The sequence below is a fragment of the Nuphar pumila genome, chromosome 2, assembly GCF_984573655.1.
Source record: "Nuphar pumila chromosome 2, dmNupPumi1.hap1.1, whole genome shotgun sequence".
NCBI lineage: Eukaryota > Viridiplantae > Streptophyta > Magnoliopsida > Nymphaeales > Nymphaeaceae > Nuphar > Nuphar pumila.
This window is the reverse complement of record NC_143250.1, coordinates 105,271,924-105,289,304: the sequence shown is the minus strand read 5'-3', so window position 1 is coordinate 105,289,304 and position 17,381 is coordinate 105,271,924. Positions and strand designations below refer to the sequence as shown.

Sequence of the window (17,381 nt, the reverse complement as noted above, 5' to 3'; positions counted from 1 at the left end):
ATATCTTTATCCCAGTCCCCTAAAAGAGACAGAAGGATCACTATACACACCACGAGCCCCCCCCCCCCCCCACACACACACAAAGGAACTGTCATTCACAATCACCAAAACCTGTCTGAGATTACTAACAGAGTGGAGCAATCCTTGGTAGCCCCATGCTAATGCAATGTTCCAAACCAGGCCTTGCCTTGGTTCTGGATTTCAAATTTTGAACTTGGTTTGGATAACACAAGTCAAGAAATTAAACCGGGTTGTGTCCGATGAAGGGGGGGGGGGGGTCCGTTTATCTATGAAACTCCGATAAAATCAGACTGTGTACGAGCAGTGTTAATTATTTATATGTCCTGACCCAGCTAGCCAAGACTGTTGAGCCATGGCAAATTAATGTTTGACTGAGTGTGTCTGGCCAGTCAATGAGCCATCAGACTGGACCCAGCCTAGCTTGTTGGCTCTAGATCCATCCACACTGCTGTTTTTGTCAAAAGGGCTTTTAGGTCATATATATTGCTTTACAATTGAAGTTGAAACAAAGAAATGGAGTCCAAGGCAATGTTGTCAGTATCTTATCAGCCCTGTATCGTTTGGCCAAAGATTTAGTTGAATCGGCCGATGCCAATACTCAAGTGAATCGTTCAGAATTGGCAAAAAAATAAATAATTAAAAAATATTATATGTCAATAAGAACGTGGCACATGTTAAAGTTATTAAAATAATAATAATTTTATTATTATTATTAAAAATAACCGATTCAGGGGGTGAAGCGTATTGATTTTCTACTGATACGATACGTTTTGGTCGATACAAATACTGACAACATTGGTACAAGTAAAAGAAGTAAAAAAGATCGACCTAAAGGCATGGGCCCCCCATGTGAAATCTGGACTTGGCAAATCATCTACCAATGAGGTGCTCTTATTTCCGATGGGCTCGCAGAACAGCCAATGAGAGAAGAGATAAGGTGGGTCGTGGGTCCCAAAGTACCTCAGAGTCTCTGACACCCCTATAAAAGGGAAAGGCCGAAGCCAAGGTGCAAGGTCAAGTGTGGGCCACCACCTCACCAATTATTGTCTTACCTCTCTAAATAAGCATTGCTGATATTTCCACTGTGTTAGAGTCGTTTCACCTATTCTAGCACCTTCTGTCTTCTGCTGCTCCTCTTCCTTCCTTCTCAGTTTGGTTCTTATGAATACTGAAATAGAAAAGAAAGTCGTTAATGCCGTCGGCGGCAAGACGGCCAGGCCCTGCGAAGATTGTCGCCGACGGCGTGCTCGTTGGTACTGTGCTGCTGATGATGCCTTTCTTTGCCAGGCATGTGACAGAACAATTCACTCTGCGAATCCTTTGGCTCAGCGCCATGAACGCATCCGTCTCAAAACCTCATCATCAAATTCAATCAAGACCATGAGTGGAGATCTATTGCCTTCATGGCATAGAGGCTTCACTAGAAAGGCTCGGTCAGCCCGCCCACACCCGCATGCTAAGGCGGCCAAGTCTGAGCAGTTGGCTGAACCCAATTCCTTGGCGATGAACCAGTTCCTTGTTCCGGAACTTGGTGATGAACTACAAGAAGAGAATGAGGAACAACTCCTTTATCAGGTTCCAGTATTTGATCCAATGGTCGGCGAACTCTATGCCTCTGAAGCTACTACCACCATCACCACCACCAGCTCTGATGACCACAAGCATTCGCCAACGCCGGATCCAAATGAATTGGACCTCAATTGTGCTCTAGACAATCTTCCTTGTTTTCTTCCATCTGACACCGATCTTGCCGAATTCTCCGTCGATGTGGAGAGCTTACTTGGCACAGGACTTGATGATGACTCCTTCTGCATGGAAGGTCTCGGGCTCTTTGACACAAGAGAGTCCCAATTGGACTATTCTAGGAGTAGGGTGAAGATGGAAGAGGATGATGAGATACAAGCAAGGGCAGTAGCCCAAGTTGAGGCCATGGTGGACATCTCAAGGGACACCATGGATCTCAATTTCAACTACGACACGCCGACAACAGGGGAGGAGGGTGAGGAGAAGGTACAATTTAGCAGTAACACTCAAGTGGGCAGACATGGCTGGTTTGCAAAGCGGATCTGTTTGCGGCTGGACTATGAAGCCGTGATAACCGCTTGGGCTGGTTGCGGCATGCCTTGGACGACTGGGGACCGGCCGCTGCGTAACCCCGATAATTGTTGGCCTGACTTCAAGGTTAGTATATTCTTAAAGAAGTAAGTTACATAAATTCATGGTTTTACTCTTAAGTATCCTATTATTTCTATAACAATGAATACCTAGAAAAGGAGTTCTAGTTTAGTTAAGTCCAACTCTCTCTCTCTCTCTCTCTATATATATAGATAGATAGATAGATAGATAGATAGATAGATAGATAGAGAGAGAGAGAGAGAGAGAGAGAGAGAGAGAGAGAGAGAGAGAGAGAGAGTAAACCATTAAATGTTATTGAAAGAAAGATTGAAGTTTACAGATGAACGCAATGTCTTTTTCAGTGGGTCTTGTTTCTATGAGTTCTCGCTTCAACCACCAAAAAATGTTGGTGTTTTGGCTGTTGTTGAAGGATTTCAATGTCATGGGTGACAGATGTCCAATCAAAGGGACATGATAATCTCATGAAGATACTCAATTATTTTACTTAGATTTGGATTGAATGAGTGACCATGAATGGTAAATTTAAACCTGTTTATTAACTGTAAAACTAAACTTAGCTAATGGGTTCCATTGAAATATACAGGGGGTGGATGGAATGGAAATGAGCTCCTATGGAGAGACTAGTGTAGGCTTGCATTTGGCAATTGGAGATGGTGGAAGGGAAGCAAGGGTTTCAAGGTACAGAGAGAAGCGAAGAACACGCCTCTTCGCAAAGAAGATTCGGTACGAAGTTCGTAAGCTCAACGCCGAGAAGAGGCCGAGGATGAAAGGGCGGTTTGTGAAGAGAATACCTTCTTTTGCTGCGCCTTCTTATTGAGGAGGCCTGCTTCATCAAATAAGTTTGTGATCGATTTTGGAAACGATTAGGCTTTCCTTAATTTGCTATTGAATCTATTAATTAGGCACTTCTTGATCCCAGAGTCACTTTTAACAGTCCCCGGCCTCTTCAGCTTCTTGTTGAATTATTATCAAGATCACTAATATCCATCGTTTTATAGGGAATATATATATATATATATATATATATATATATAAAAGAGAGAGAGAGATTGTACTGGAATCACTAGAATATGAGAACTGTAAATATGAGAACTAAATGTGTGAACGGCGATTTTTATGAATTTTTTGTTCTTTTCTCTTGAATCTAAAATGATCTACATACTTGGTTTATAAGAACCCGTTCTTGAATCATCAGATTTTGATGCATAAAAGAGATTTTTTAAGGCTTTAAAATCAATGCCTCATAATCTTCATAAATATTCAAGCACTTTAAAATCATATTTTTTCATCCAAAATACATGATCTAATTTTTTATTCCTAGCAAATTCACCATGCCAAACACATTCACATGATTGGATTTGCAAAAAAAAGTATTGAAAATGCCCATATTTCTAGTTCTCATATTTTAGTGACGATTGTACTGTATATACAATCTAGTTAGAAAATCATAGGTGTGAGTTGTATCTCATCCAATCTGATCTCATAGATGTGTTCAGGGAATCTGGATCATATTTTTTATGTAAAAATATGATTTTTTGAGTTATAAAATTTCGATACATTGTCGCCCTGCGAATTTTTGAAGTCCTTGAAAAACCTGCTAAAATATTTCCAACACATGATCCAGAACATGTTTTTACTAGACAAACTATGTACATCTTGTCTGTAAGGTTAGGTTAAAAAAGAATTGCAAAAGAAGTGAAAAAATGTATTTTCTACTCAATTTCATGTTTAGAGAACAAGTGTAATAGCAAGCATTCACGAATTTGCAGCACACTCTCTCTCTCTCTCTCTCTCTCTTCACCCTGTTGGACCCTCCTAATTATATGATCGTGGATCTGGTTTCTTTCATACCTATGCAATTGCTTTGTGTTTTATGTTTTAGATATGAGTTAGATCCAAATAAAACCGGGTCCATGTCCAAATTGGCATGTGGTCTCCGTTGGACCACATCATCCAAGGCACCTTTAGCCTATTCAGCGCCCATAAATAAAGAATTTATGTTCATAATTGCAAAAGTTCAGAAACTTCCAACAGCAAACTTTAATAATGTTCAAATAATATGCAGCGAAGCTGCATCATGCACAGCCCACACAGACGACCATCTTGGCATTTCTCGAGATGGGCATAGTCTTGAGACGGGTGTTGGCCTCCATCTCGAGAAATGTTGAGATGGGTGGCTGTCAGTGGCAGCAGATGATGCACCGTCGCTGCATAAAAAATGTCATCCTCTAATCTAATAAATGGACGCTGATTTGATATCATTGTGTCACATATGTAAATTGAGTGGTTCCTCTCAGTTAACTTGAATTTGTCGGAAAAATGAAATATTGATTCTTTTTCTAAACCAAACGATGAACGGCACACATAAAACTGTATTTTGTGAGGTTAGATGCTGAAGCTGGCATCTTATGCACAATGACAAGAACGATCCAGCTGGATACGGTGCAGCGAAGGCAAGTATCAATGAAGAGATAAGGCCACAGCAGGATATCGCGCAGCTAAGGAAGGTACGGATGATGATAAGGTAAGGCTGCATCAAGACAAAGGAACGAAGGCAAGTCAGGTAAGGTAAGCACCAATCAGGGTAAATTGAGATCTTTACGTGAATACGATGGAAATATGTCAAGCATAGATCAAGGGGCCAGATTTACAGCTGAATGGTAAGGCAAGTATATGAAGTCTAGCCTAATGGGCAAATAGTAGAAAACTACAACCGTGGAAGCGCCAATTTTATGGGCTGAAGCTAGCGTGCGTGTAGAAATCATCAGAGATAGTCCAAACTTCTCAACCCTCTTACATTGCTGTAATTGTAACCCCCCTTCTCCAACGAAATCATCGGAAGAAATAAAATAAAAAATGATGGTTTCCCTTTAAAAAACACATTTACAAAAGGGGGTGAGGATAAACTTCACCCCTAACAATTCGCGGGAGGGTGAGAGTTATCCTCATCCTGCGTGAGGGCTATAAAAACCATCACGCAGCCCCCTCCACCGCATCTCAAACGACCGACAAAGAGAGAGACAGAGAACACCAGAAAGAGTGAGAGATGAGAGCTTACCGACGACGGCGATGACAACGACGACAAGGTAATCGGTCTCCTCCTTCTTTTCATTTTCTTCATCTTCGACGGGTTGAGGGCCGACAACCATGGCTGTCGACGAGGGTTGAAAAAAAAACAGAGGTTATGAGGGGGGGGGGGGGTCCAATGCCGGTGGCCGACCCCTCTACCGCAAAATGGGATAGAGAGGACCGGCTCCGACAGTTGGCCCCTCTCTAACAAGGATGAAGGGGAGACAAAAGGGGTGATGCCCTTCCGTCCCCCGCTATTAGGGTTTTTATCGGGGGGACCGAGTTGGTCTTGGCACGACCTGAACTGAACCCACTAGTCTGGGTCACGCCCAGACCGAGCCAGCTTTAAATAAAAAAAATTCAAGACCGAGACGGTTTGGGTGTAACCCAAACCGTGACAGACCCCCCAAAAAAGTGTTGGTTGAACCGATTCGGATTGACCCATTTCAGACCAAACCGGTTCAGGTTGAACTGATTTATGTAGAGTCAGTTCAAACCAAACTGGTTTAGGTGGAGTCAGTTCAGTCTGAACCGGTTTGGATCAACCTGAGTCAGATCGAACACTGGGTCTCAATTCTAAGTTCGGATTTAGTTTGATCTAAACCAGACTAGATCTAAATCTAGACTGACCGTTTTGGATTTGATTGGATCACTCCTAGATCCATATCAGAATTGAGTCTAGATCCAATTAGACAGTTCTGGGTCCAGTCAGACTATTTTGGATATAGACAAACTGTTTTGGATCCAATTAGATTATTCTAGATCAAGTCAGACAGTTATGGATCCAGAAGAGTAATGAATCTGAATCCAGTTAAACTGTGTTTGATCCAAATCACAAATAAATCTGAATTGGGTTGTGAGTTATTCTAAAACTGTAAAAAAATCTAAAATGACCAAAATACCCTTTTGAGTACCCGAGATCTATTTTGGTAAAATGGGTATAACTTTGCACCCCGAACTCATAATTGAGTCAAGTTTGGTGCGTTGGACTAGTATAAAAGAGAGAAATCTACTTGTTTATTAGTTTTGGTTAAATTAGTGAAACAAAATTGGGGTTTCACGAGTCAATTTGAGAGAGGTATTTTTATAATTTTATAAGAGGCTTTGTACATTAATGCGAGTATGCTTATGTAATGATTATATTCTACTGTCAGAGCACCTTGAGATTTGCTTTCAACTAGAGCACAACATTCAAATCTGAGATAAGAGATATTATAAGTAATTTTAGATGTAAATAAACATTTTTACGTTACATGCTATTGTAATATTACAAATTAATATGATTAGCATGATAACTTTCGAGTAAGAACATCAAATGCATATAAATTACCATATTTGACATTATAAGATGATTTTATCTACATGTTTATTGTGATGTACATGTTGTTATGGTATGCCATGCATATTAGATAAAGATTATGTTGTAATAGCATGTATGTGTGATTACTGATAACATGCATTGTGATAAGATTATGTTTAGATTGGAGTCTCATTTCTTCTATTCATATTATATAAATAAATATTTTGAGATCAACATGCATGACCCCTTAAATCTTGAAAGTGACGACCTATGGCAAGGGCTACCTAATTCATGTCAGAGTGCAGCCACCATAGAGAGTAGCCCACCAGTGATTTAACTATGTAAAGATACTATATCATTGCATGCTTAGTATGCGATAGTGTGGATCCTAATGTCATCATGAGATTAAAAAATGAGATCCGTTGTGATCAGTTTTACGACATCACTTGTGAGAGAATGAGTGAATTACGCGCTTGAGAATGTAGTTCAACGTGTTGAACTTAGTTTATGACATAGGATTACACTCACATAATGTTTAAAACTCTGGAGGACCATGGATGATTGATAACCATCATCGTTAGGATGTGAAAGTGCAGTAGGATCGAGACAACGAGCACTAGAGATGGGGTGAATAGTGCTTTTAAATAACGTCTTCGAAATTTTGATGGATTTTGCAATTCGCAAAGCAAACACACAAAAAACACAGTAATTTATCTTGGTTCGGTTTTTCCCGACCTACATCCAGTCCCCAAGCAGAACCAGCTTGAGATTTCCACTATCAACCTTGTGTAACTACAAGATCATACAAACTAAATCCGGTCCCACTTTCAGTAACACACCTACTGAAAGCAAACTCCTTTAAACCAAGGAGTCCTTTCATTTTACAGAAAATTGAAATAAATAACAACTTACAACACAACCTACGAGCTCTTCTTATGAATGCAAATGGGATGTATTTGGCTTTTGAGGTTGTTGAAATACTCAACTCACGAATTCACTGTCTCTCAAAGGAATTTGAGTGAAAAACTGAATATGAGTGAAAAGCAAAGAGTAATTCAATGTAATTGCATTCAAATTGATTGCTTTTGAGTGTGGAATGCACTCATATTTATAGTTGAAAGATTCCATACGTTGAGGGTATGAAAAGGTGTCAAAACAGTCTATTTTGAACGATCAAAACGTTTAAAAAATGAAAAGACACGCTTTTTAAATGTTTCAGGAAAAACGACAAAATTAGTCGACTGGAACAGTAGTTAGTTGACTGATAATTAGTTATTAGTAGACTGACATTTATTGTCGGTCGATTGATATGTTTATCAAGCCGTTTGAAAATCTGAAGTTTTGAAACTTAGTCGACTAGAGAAAAAGTTAGTCGACTGATAATATCATCAGTAGACTAAAAAACTTTTCAGTCGACTGCTGCTAAATTTTTTTGAAAATACATGTTATGTCCGGTCGACTGATAAAATCATTAGTCGACTGCTGCTAAATTTCCAGAAAACAGACATTCTGTCTGGTCGACCGATAAAACTTCGGTCGACTAATTTGACAAAAATGATATTTTGTTTAAAAAATTTGGCGCGAAAGGATTAGTCGACTGGTGAGTCTATTGGTCGACTAATAAACACAAAAAATTAAATAAAGAGTTTTCTAAAAAGATTTTCATGAAGGGTTCTTTTAGAAAAGTTTTTCTAAATACTTTTTAGGTGAAATGCAACCAAAATATGCATTATAAGTAAGGCTCTTACAAGAATCTAAGACTTTTAATGAATTTAATATTAGCACACTAGTCTTCAAAGATTCTTCATCGAATTCTTCAATGCTTGTCATCTTTCTTTATTGCCTTAGCTAAAATGCAGTTGATTTACTTGTTCATCATCAAAACCTTGTACTTGAAGTATCATGTATGGCTTCATTGTCGTAACAATCTTCTCCTTTTTGATGATGACAAACTAATCAAATATGGAGCATTTAGATGCATAGATGGAGATTTTACTCCCCCTATCAATATGCTACAAAACATTAAAAGTTAGTACATTCAAAGCACATATATCACATATTGATTGGTTTGCATTTCCATCATTACTTCATGTATTTCTAAAACTTTTTCATAAATGCAAATTTTCAATGCTTTCACATGATGTAATTTTCATGTCATGATGCAATATGCAATTTCTATCTTTTTTCTCTTACTTTCTCATGCAAGTTCTATCTTTTTCTCATTTCCATGTGATGCAATTTCTTATGTAATTTCCGTGTTTTTTTCCCCTTTGTCATAATAAAAAAGAGTAAGTGCGATATAGCATAAAAAAATGCAAATTCAAGTTCAAAATATTACAACCCATAAAGTATCAAAGTTCAGTAAGGACATTAATCAAAGATCAAGAGAAGTGTTGCTTGATCATTTCCTTGAGTTCAGCAATATCTTTCTGAATTAAAGAAAGTTGTTGAGTCACATCTTCACGAAAAGTGTGTTGATGCAGCTCCAAAGCTTTCATTCGCTGCAAAACGTCATCATTGTCTTGACTAGTAGAAAATTTCTTTCGTTTTGCTTGAGATGAAGGTGTCACAGAAGATGATGAAGATTAAGAAACTGATGGTTCAGATGGTTCAGTTTGATCAATATACCAGTTTAAAGGAGGCAGATATTTGATTTTCATACGTTTAAAAATAGTTTGATCAAAGAACTCCTTTTGTTCAATGTATTTTTCATTGGTTAAGGGTACTTTGAAATATCTGAAAATACGAGTAAGAAGACATCCATACAGAAGAAAAGGTTTTTGTTTCCATAAATTAGTAAAATATACATTTTCCCAATTTACAGAAATATTTCCAAATAAGTCATAAAGAACCGTAGATAGATCTGTGAAATAGTAATCAAAAGATCCAGTTTTAGGTAGAACATTATGGGCAAGAGTTCGTCTAGCAATGCGTGCACGAGTTTAAAGATTGGTATTTTTGAAAGGAGGACAATGAGGTGCACCAGGAAGAAGAATTTGTTCAAAAATTCTTTCATCATTAAGTTCAATAGTATTGAAAAGAGTTTCTGAAGGTGGATAATCTAGGATTTGTCCAAGCAGTTTAGAATCAAACTCAATTTCAACATCGCGAACAAGAGAGGAAAGAATTTCAATTTCATGATCAATTTGTAAATTTGTGTAAAACAAGTGGATCAGAAAAGGATAATGAAGGGGGTCTTCTCCGACATCAAAAAGATGTGAAATACCTGGAAATAATTCTCTGATTTTGTAACAAGAAAATAGATGAAACATGACATTTCGGCCTGGTAAAATGGGAAGTGCAGAAATCGATCCAAAAGTATCATATAAAAGAGGATTTCTGAGTAGTCTGAGAGAAAATCCATGGCATGCTTGTGGTGTAGTTGGAGGAGAACCTTGTGTGGATGCAGTCTTCTGACGAGGCATGGTTGATAAGGAATGAAACAGATTCACCTGAAAAAAATTTGCAGTGATCACTGTTTGATAATGCAAAACATAAAATGTCGCACTGACCTTAATCATTTTTTTTTGTTTGAATTGTTTGTTTCTTTTTTTTCTGGCGTCCTACAAGATACTGATTAGTGCACACACGTTCACCGACAAGGATCTGTCAAACCTTTCTTTGATAACAATGTAAGAAACTAACTATGGAAGTGCAAATTTTATGGGCTAAAGTGTACGTTGTTACACTCGGAATCGCCAGATCCAAACTTCTCAACCCTCTTATACTATAGTAATTCTCTCAAACCCTGAGAATTTAATTGCTAAAGAATTCTTTGTGTGTTTCACACAATCATTCACTGCATTTATAATCATGTAAGGGGTTCAAGTTTGGTTTACATTCATGAGTGAAATCCTTTGGGCCCCAAGAGGCACATCTCTTTGAGATTCAAGCATCTAAGTATATCTTAATATATATTATTATCTTGTAATTTTGTTTTATTAGTTTTATACTTTTAATTGTTATATGCTTGAACAGTTGCAACCATTGAGAGAAAGTAACTGTTGAGATGACCTCCCAACAGTCATCTGATGGCGACTACAATTCAAAATGATCCTAACACGTTAAATTCAAAATCATCTGAGGTGCATATGAGGATTTAAATGGAAAGAGAGAATCAAGCAAATTTAGCTCAGCATGGAAATGAACAGAAGGAAATAAAAGATCTCGACAAGAAGGAAGTTAGGAAGAAGAAATATATTTTTTTCGAAATTATTGGACTTTCTTTCCAGCTTGGCATTGTCTTCTTCTCTCTTTTGTCTTTGGTCTGCATCTGTATATATTTTTGAGTGTTGATGAATAAAAACAAGCCTGACAGCCATTATCCCGTGGACGTAGGTTCAGCATTGAACCGAACCACTTAAACTGCATTGTCTCCTTTTCTCTTACCTTTGCTTGTTTTGCTTTACACAATACTTATACAAAACGCGCGCGCGCACACACACACACACACACACACAGCTAATGCATACCCATGACCTGTTTACTGCCTGATTTGCCATATCATTAATATTACAATAAGATTCTTTTATGATAAATAACTTTATTAACTATAAAAAAGAAGGATCTAATAAAACTTCAATCTTTTCATCTATAAATTTTAATTTGCATGTTTTTTTTGTAGGTTTTTCAATTTAATGTTGTTCGTGGTAATACCTATTAACAAAAAAATTTGTTATACAGGATAATATTTAACACGATTATTTTTGTAAGTCCATTTAATATCCAATTCATTTATATGCAAATCTATTAAGACCCTACAGGTCTGCAATCTGCCATATACCCAATCCCAAATCAGATTGGTTAAAGATTCATTTATACTTATCCCAATGTATATCTGAACCTGTTAGCTCATATGGATCTATAATCTTGTTTAGATCCAATTTTAAGATTTGATCGAAGAGTGGGTTTGCTTAATCCAATATGTTCATACCCGACCCAATTTATAGCAAAACCTATTAATGCGGATGGATCCTCAAGTCCAGTCATACTTATACTCGGAACCAATTTGAACTGGATTGAGTTTGGGTAAATGATGGGAATTTAAATTGGGGAAAGGCCCATATATAACCAAATTATTTTGTACCCGAACATGTTACGCACACTAGTCTATAATCTTAGTAATATCCAAACTTGAATCTTAATCAGGATCAAATTGGGTCAGCTCGGGTCTAATTTTTAGATCCCATTAAACAATTGGATTTTATTTAAAGTCTACTTGATACCTGAGCATGATATACCTAAATAGAGGTGGACATCGGGCCTGGCCAAGCCGGCCAGATTAGGGCCAGACATGCACGACCGATATTGAGGCCCGACCTAGTTACAATCAGTCTTGGGTCAGGTCGGGCTTAAAGGGCCTGGTCGGACTTGAGCCCAGTCCGATTGTAACTGGGTCAGGCCGGGGGCTCGGGCCTCAATATGGGTCATGAAAGAAATGATGTTATTGGGGCCGTCCTACTGTTCTTGGATAGAATATTGAATATGGAAAACTGATCCAACACTGCTCTCAATTCTATTGGGCATTTGAATCGGCATACGTGGAAAGATCAGTCTAACCTCATTGATCCAGTTTTAGGTAGAACATTATGGGCACGGCAGCACATCTAATTAACTTTTAGAGTTTGAGTTCCCAGGACGCTACTTGTCAAAAAGCAAAAAGTTTGTGACTGACCTCACTATCCCTCTCCCTGGTAGAGAGTTCGGTTCCACTCATCCCCTAACTTCATACCCTTCTTAAATCTTATGATGCAAGTTGTTTTGATCAAGTCTGACCTTATAGATGGATTCAGCATCGTCCATTTAATAATAATTGTTTCTTCCTATCTTTTTGATGAAAAAATGTGTTTTGAAATAACAAAATTTGGTGTTTTGTCAACTGTTGATTTTAGAATCGCCGAAAAATCCTGCACACAAGTTGGATTTTGGCGATTTAAATGCCAATCTTACTAAATGAATGATGTAGATCACAAACTTACATCTATGAAGTCCGATTTAATCAAAACAACTAGTATCAATGAAGGGTACGAAGATATGGATGATATAGGGGATGAGTGGAAACCGATTTCCTCATAGAGCAGATTTGATGATTATTGGGACTGACCCAACCAGGTAGCGCCGCATAGTGGCCGGCCCACCAGACCCCCTCCCCCTATTCAAAAGGGCCGAACACCGATCACACAACCACATCTCCCCTCCCCAGCACCCTAGAGTACGAGGCCCCATTTGGATGCATCCTCTTATGAAATTAAATTTTAACAAGCTTTTCATTGTTTAATTATCTAATTCCTCTTAATGTTTACTTTCCACCAGACATCTTTATTTTTTGGATAGGCAAGCTGGGGTTAGGCAGACCGGTACCAGTTATACAACTTGTACTCGTGGGTATTAAAGTCATGACATCACACAGCATATGAAACATTCACAATCTCCTCCGATCGATCATATGAATAGAGCCCTGGTGGGTACATGCCATTTTGATTATTTTGGAACTGTCTACAGAGAATTTAGTTATTATAAACTGAAATTGAACTTGGGGGCACCCACATCATTCACTAGAAAACATTCTCATTAAGTAAACCTGATTACCCGTATTCATGAAGTTGGGAGTACTAGAACTAAAAGAGTGACTGAAGAACAAAAATTTTCTGTGTTGGTTCAATGATGTCATAGATGAAACCATCATATCAGCAATGGCTTTCACCAGTCTTCTGTCAAAATAAGAACAAAGTTTTCACCAGTCTAAGCTGATATTCTTAGAGAGGAAGAGCTTGTCCACATATTGTATCACGACCTCAGATGCATCAATGTACCTTTTCATTTTCTTTACTACAGATAACTCTGCAACAAAAATTATCAGTTTGTGAGATCATTGAAATTCAGAAGATATAAAATGCATGCCAAGTAGAAAATTGGTGCCAAGTGTGAGGAAGCACACTGGCAGTGATCTACAACGGCAGTGAATGTCTTATGATGCAAGGACTAGCTATGTCACATGGATACGGCTGCAGATACAGGGATATTGCCATTTTTTTAAAAAAATTCCAATATAATTTGTATATAAGGGGATATTGGAAGGGGAGCCAAATGGAGTATCCATGTGACACAGGCAAGTAGAGACAGCTTTTGTTTTTTCTATTATATTGATTATGTTTTGCAAAAATTGACAGCGGAAAAAAGGGAAAATATTTGCTACTAATGAAGGTAAGGAACTAATGAGATAGAAATCATAGGGGCAAGCTGTATCGGCTCAATTTAACTGCATAGATGTGTTCAGCATGCTTTGTTTGCTAAGGACCAAGCCTTGGATCATGCTTTCTGATGTAAAAACATGATTTTTTGAGTAATGAAATTTTGGCACAATGTAGATTATTGATTTTTGAAGACCTTTAGAAACCTAATTACTTGTCTTAATCACATGATTCAAAACAAGTTTCCTACTAAACAAACCATGTAGATCACATCCACAACATTTGATCTACAAAAAAAGCTGATTTTTTTTTAAGAAAAGTGATTTCTACTCATTAGTTTCTTGCCTTCATTAGTAGCCAATATTTACCCAAAAGAATAAAGAAAGGCATTTATTCTTTTTTATGACGAGAAACCTTCCCAAGGAGATGAAAGTCCATGCGGAGGTTGATGGTTATTGGCTTGCTGTTATTATATTCTGACTGATAATCCAATGGATTTTATTTCTTGTGTGCCCCATGTTCTCCCTAAAGCTCAGTCCTTTCTCACATTGGAATGAAACGAACAACAGCATCAATGGATAGGAATAGGATGAGCTGGCAACTTTTCCTTTCCCCCACCATTTTTCAGTCAATCCTCCCCCCTCCCCCATGAAAACATTCTCATCCTGCCATCTATGTTGGTAGCTGAGTGAGCCCCAAGCATGGGAAAAATGCCCTTTTCCATTCCCACATCATGGGATTGAAACAAACAGGCTCTCAAACTTTTGATATGGACTTTATTTTGGTGGAAATAGAAATGCTCCTTTCCAGACTAATTTTGATCTACATAATTAAATCATTAACCTAAATGATTTTAAGACCTACAGGCTTCAATGGATGAGCCTTGGTGCAACCATGTCAAAATGGTGATCCAATTTCAAATGATCAAGCAACAACCAATAGTTTCCCTTTCAAAGTGAAGCTTAACAAGTAACCTGTTTCATTCAACTTCACTAGAAGTTGTTCCCTTGTTGGCAATGCATACATTCCAGCAGCAACTGCTTTCCTGACTGCCCAGCCATGAAATGGTGCACAGACTTGGGCATATGCTATTGTTGCAGGCTCTTTTAAGGAACTGTCCCTGAAACAGACATAATAGAAACATCAGTCATCCTAACGCAAATTGCAGCTTTTGCACTACAGGTCCCCTGGTAAAAAGTTAGTGCAGCATGCAAATATGCATGTGTGCATGGCTTTCCATGGATGCGGCTAGCTTATGGCAAGAAAATCAGCTTTCACAATAGCAACAGTATACTATACAATAATCGATCACAACAATCTCAGCAGAACAGTTTGACAATATTTGATATAATCGTATAATTGATTCATATATTTTTGTACAAAGTAAAGCGTCAATTCCATCTAGTTAGGCATACAAAGCCAGACCAGGGAATTAGGAACTCCATGAAACAGATTATGGGTGTTACCATGTTTGGAATGCGAATGCAAATTAAGAACCACTCAGATGGCCAGAAACAAGATCCTTTAAAGCCTTCACTTCATACAATCCTGAAATGCTCTCATTTGATGGCTTAAGATCTTAAATACTTATGATTGGGACATTTTGCTTACAAAAAAAACTCTTGGTCAATAACTGGGATCCCTGTTTATTTTCGTTTCAAGTTTGACCCAGGGACTTCATCAACCACCGCTACTGCTGGAACAGAAAAAGTACATATTTAATTTGTCTAGAATGCAAGAAATACAATACATCCTTATTCAAAGATCTGCCAAAATAGCAACCGTTATAGACTTAAAATAAACTCAAAATTCCTCTTGAGCCAACTCTAAAATCTAAATATAATGAGCAGAAAATTTGTATATAGACTCATTTTTATAGGTTTTGCATGGAAAACCATTAGGCAGTAATAATGAACTGGTACATATGTGCCTTCTACTAAGATTGCAGGATAGCATATCGACAGGGACCAAAACTTCACCTATGTTTCAGTCATTAGAAAGGCAAAGTTCAATGGTGCATGGTTTCTTCTGGAATGGCATATCATTTCATGAACTAGACAAAAAGCCAAACGTTTATGATTAGCATGATATTCATCCAAGCAATATTGGACACTGGATCCTGTGTTTATCATGTGCACCATGTAATAGTTAGGGACTGATCAAATTTAAGCATCAAAACCAGAGCTTCAGCAGTTGAAGCATATGCTGATGTACATGGATGATGATAAAAAATTAAGAGACGATGAACCATACTTGGATGAAAGGAATTCCTCAAATAGAACTTTGATGAGGTCCAGACCCTGCCTAACTCTTCGCAAATTTCGTGAGTGGCTTCCGGGTTTTCTCACAGAGGCATGCCAGACGTCATGATCCAGAACATCCTTTAGAGTCTGGAACGTTTTCGACGCTTCCAACAGGTCATGTACCTGATCATTCCATTGTACAAAACTGTAAAAATCCTGTTCCCTAAAAAATAACAGGAATCTGCAGAACATGAATTTCAAATAACTACACAATGAATATCGGCAATATTTTGAAAATGTCGCCATTTTATCATGAATTTTTTAAGACTAATATAATAAACACACAGAAAAAAAAGAGCCAAAGTATTTCCAAAATATTGCCTGTGGTGAAATTGCATTTTTGTCGTGCTATTGTTCATATACACTTTTATATATGCCTATATTTTCCCAAGAAAAACCAATTTTTCCGAATTATCCCAGGATTCCTCCCGCCCCCAGAATGGTAACATTGGTAAAAACAGACCTTGGCGACAAAATCGATCTCGGCAAACTTGAAGGCAACCCCCAAGCATCCAAACAGGCCAGAGAGGAGGGAGCAGGCATCGGCGAAAGAGGTCAGGCGGAGGTCGACGGAACGAGAATCTATGGACTTTGCGAGGCGCTCGAATGATTCGGCTATGATGGAGAGATGCGTGGCGGGGCTACCATTGGGAGTTCTCTCTCTCTCTCCCACCATTGCTGGTAATTCTCAACTTCATTGTTCGTTTAGGATGGAGGATTAAAAGGGTGGAGCAAATGGGGAATTTTGGAATAAAGTGGCGAGAGAGATCACCACCACCACACAAGCTTTTGGCTTTGTGGTGGAAGGCCGTGTCCATTCATACAAAAGGATAGGCATGGGAGGTCGCCGAAAGCTTGTGCTTTTATTTTTTTTTTACTCTTTTTGTGGGGGAGGTGAGATTTGGATTTGGATTCCTTTCCCTCCAAATGCGGTCTTGCTTTAACGGTTGAAATTCAAATAAAAACTAACGGTCGAGAGAGGTTTTTCTCTGCCCAACTGGGGATGGTGATGGCCTATTACCTTTTTATGGAGTGTTTGATGCACCCATTTATCTTGATTTTGCATAATGAATGACAATGTAATTTCTCGGTTTATCTCATTTGTTCTGGAAAAGTGGGTACATCCCAAACGCCCCCTTAATTAGGTGTGGGCATCAGGCCCCGCCCAGGCCCGTTTAGAGCTCCTCGTCTTATCGGGTTTGAAGTGCGGCCTGACCCATTTATTAATATGTTGGGTTTTGCCCCGGTTCTTAATGGGCTCCGGTTTGAAGAGCAGCTCATGACTAGACTAATTTTCCCAATAGGTATTGGTTCAGTGGGTCGGTCCAGCCCAACCCAAACCTATTTGTAGGGTATTTTAGA

At 38.3% G+C, this 17,381-nt stretch overlaps 2 protein-coding genes across 2 annotated transcripts; one reads left to right on the top strand and one right to left on the bottom strand.

The window, feature by feature from the left end:
* Positions 1-1,116: 1,116 nt before the first annotated feature.
* Positions 1,117-3,061, top strand: LOC149846555 (zinc finger protein CONSTANS-LIKE 16-like). Its single transcript, XM_089996402.1, has 2 exons — positions 1,117-2,202; positions 2,741-3,061. Exons 1-2 carry the CDS (start codon positions 1,183-1,185, stop codon positions 2,972-2,974), a joined length of 1,254 nt encoding a protein of 417 aa, XP_089852528.1. The 5' UTR covers positions 1,117-1,182; the 3' UTR covers positions 2,975-3,061.
* Positions 3,062-13,081: 10,020 nt separating this feature from the next.
* On the bottom strand, positions 13,082-16,717 carry LOC149846554 (ACD11 homolog protein-like). Its single transcript, XM_089998067.1, has 4 exons — positions 16,483-16,717; positions 15,970-16,142; positions 14,691-14,836; positions 13,082-13,366 (listed from the first exon to the last, which is right to left on the bottom strand). The coding sequence occupies exons 1-4, from the start codon at positions 16,693-16,695 to the stop codon at positions 13,260-13,262; spliced, it is 639 nt and encodes a 212-aa protein (XP_089854193.1). The 5' UTR covers positions 16,696-16,717; the 3' UTR covers positions 13,082-13,259.
* Positions 16,718-17,381: the final 664 nt, after the last annotated feature.

Bases quoted from the DNA above. Each gene is read 5' to 3' on its own strand.
- LOC149846555 (XM_089996402.1), top strand. From the start codon at position 1,183: ATGAATACTGAAATAGAAAAGAAAGTCGTTAATGCCGTCGGCGGCAAG. The intron at 2,203-2,740 runs GTTAGTATATTC...TGAAATATACAG, and splicing joins ATTGTTGGCCTGACTTCAAG to GGGGTGGATGGAATGGAAAT.
- LOC149846554 (XM_089998067.1), bottom strand. From the start codon at position 16,695: ATGGTGGGAGAGAGAGAGAGAACTCCCAATGGTAGCCCCGCCACGCAT. The intron at 14,837-15,969 runs GTATGGTTCATC...TGTCTGTTTCAG, and splicing joins GAGGAATTCCTTTCATCCAA to GGACAGTTCCTTAAAAGAGC. The intron at 13,367-14,690 runs GTTACTTGTTAA...TTTTTGTTGCAG, and splicing joins AGTGAAGTTGAATGAAACAG to AGTTATCTGTAGTAAAGAAA.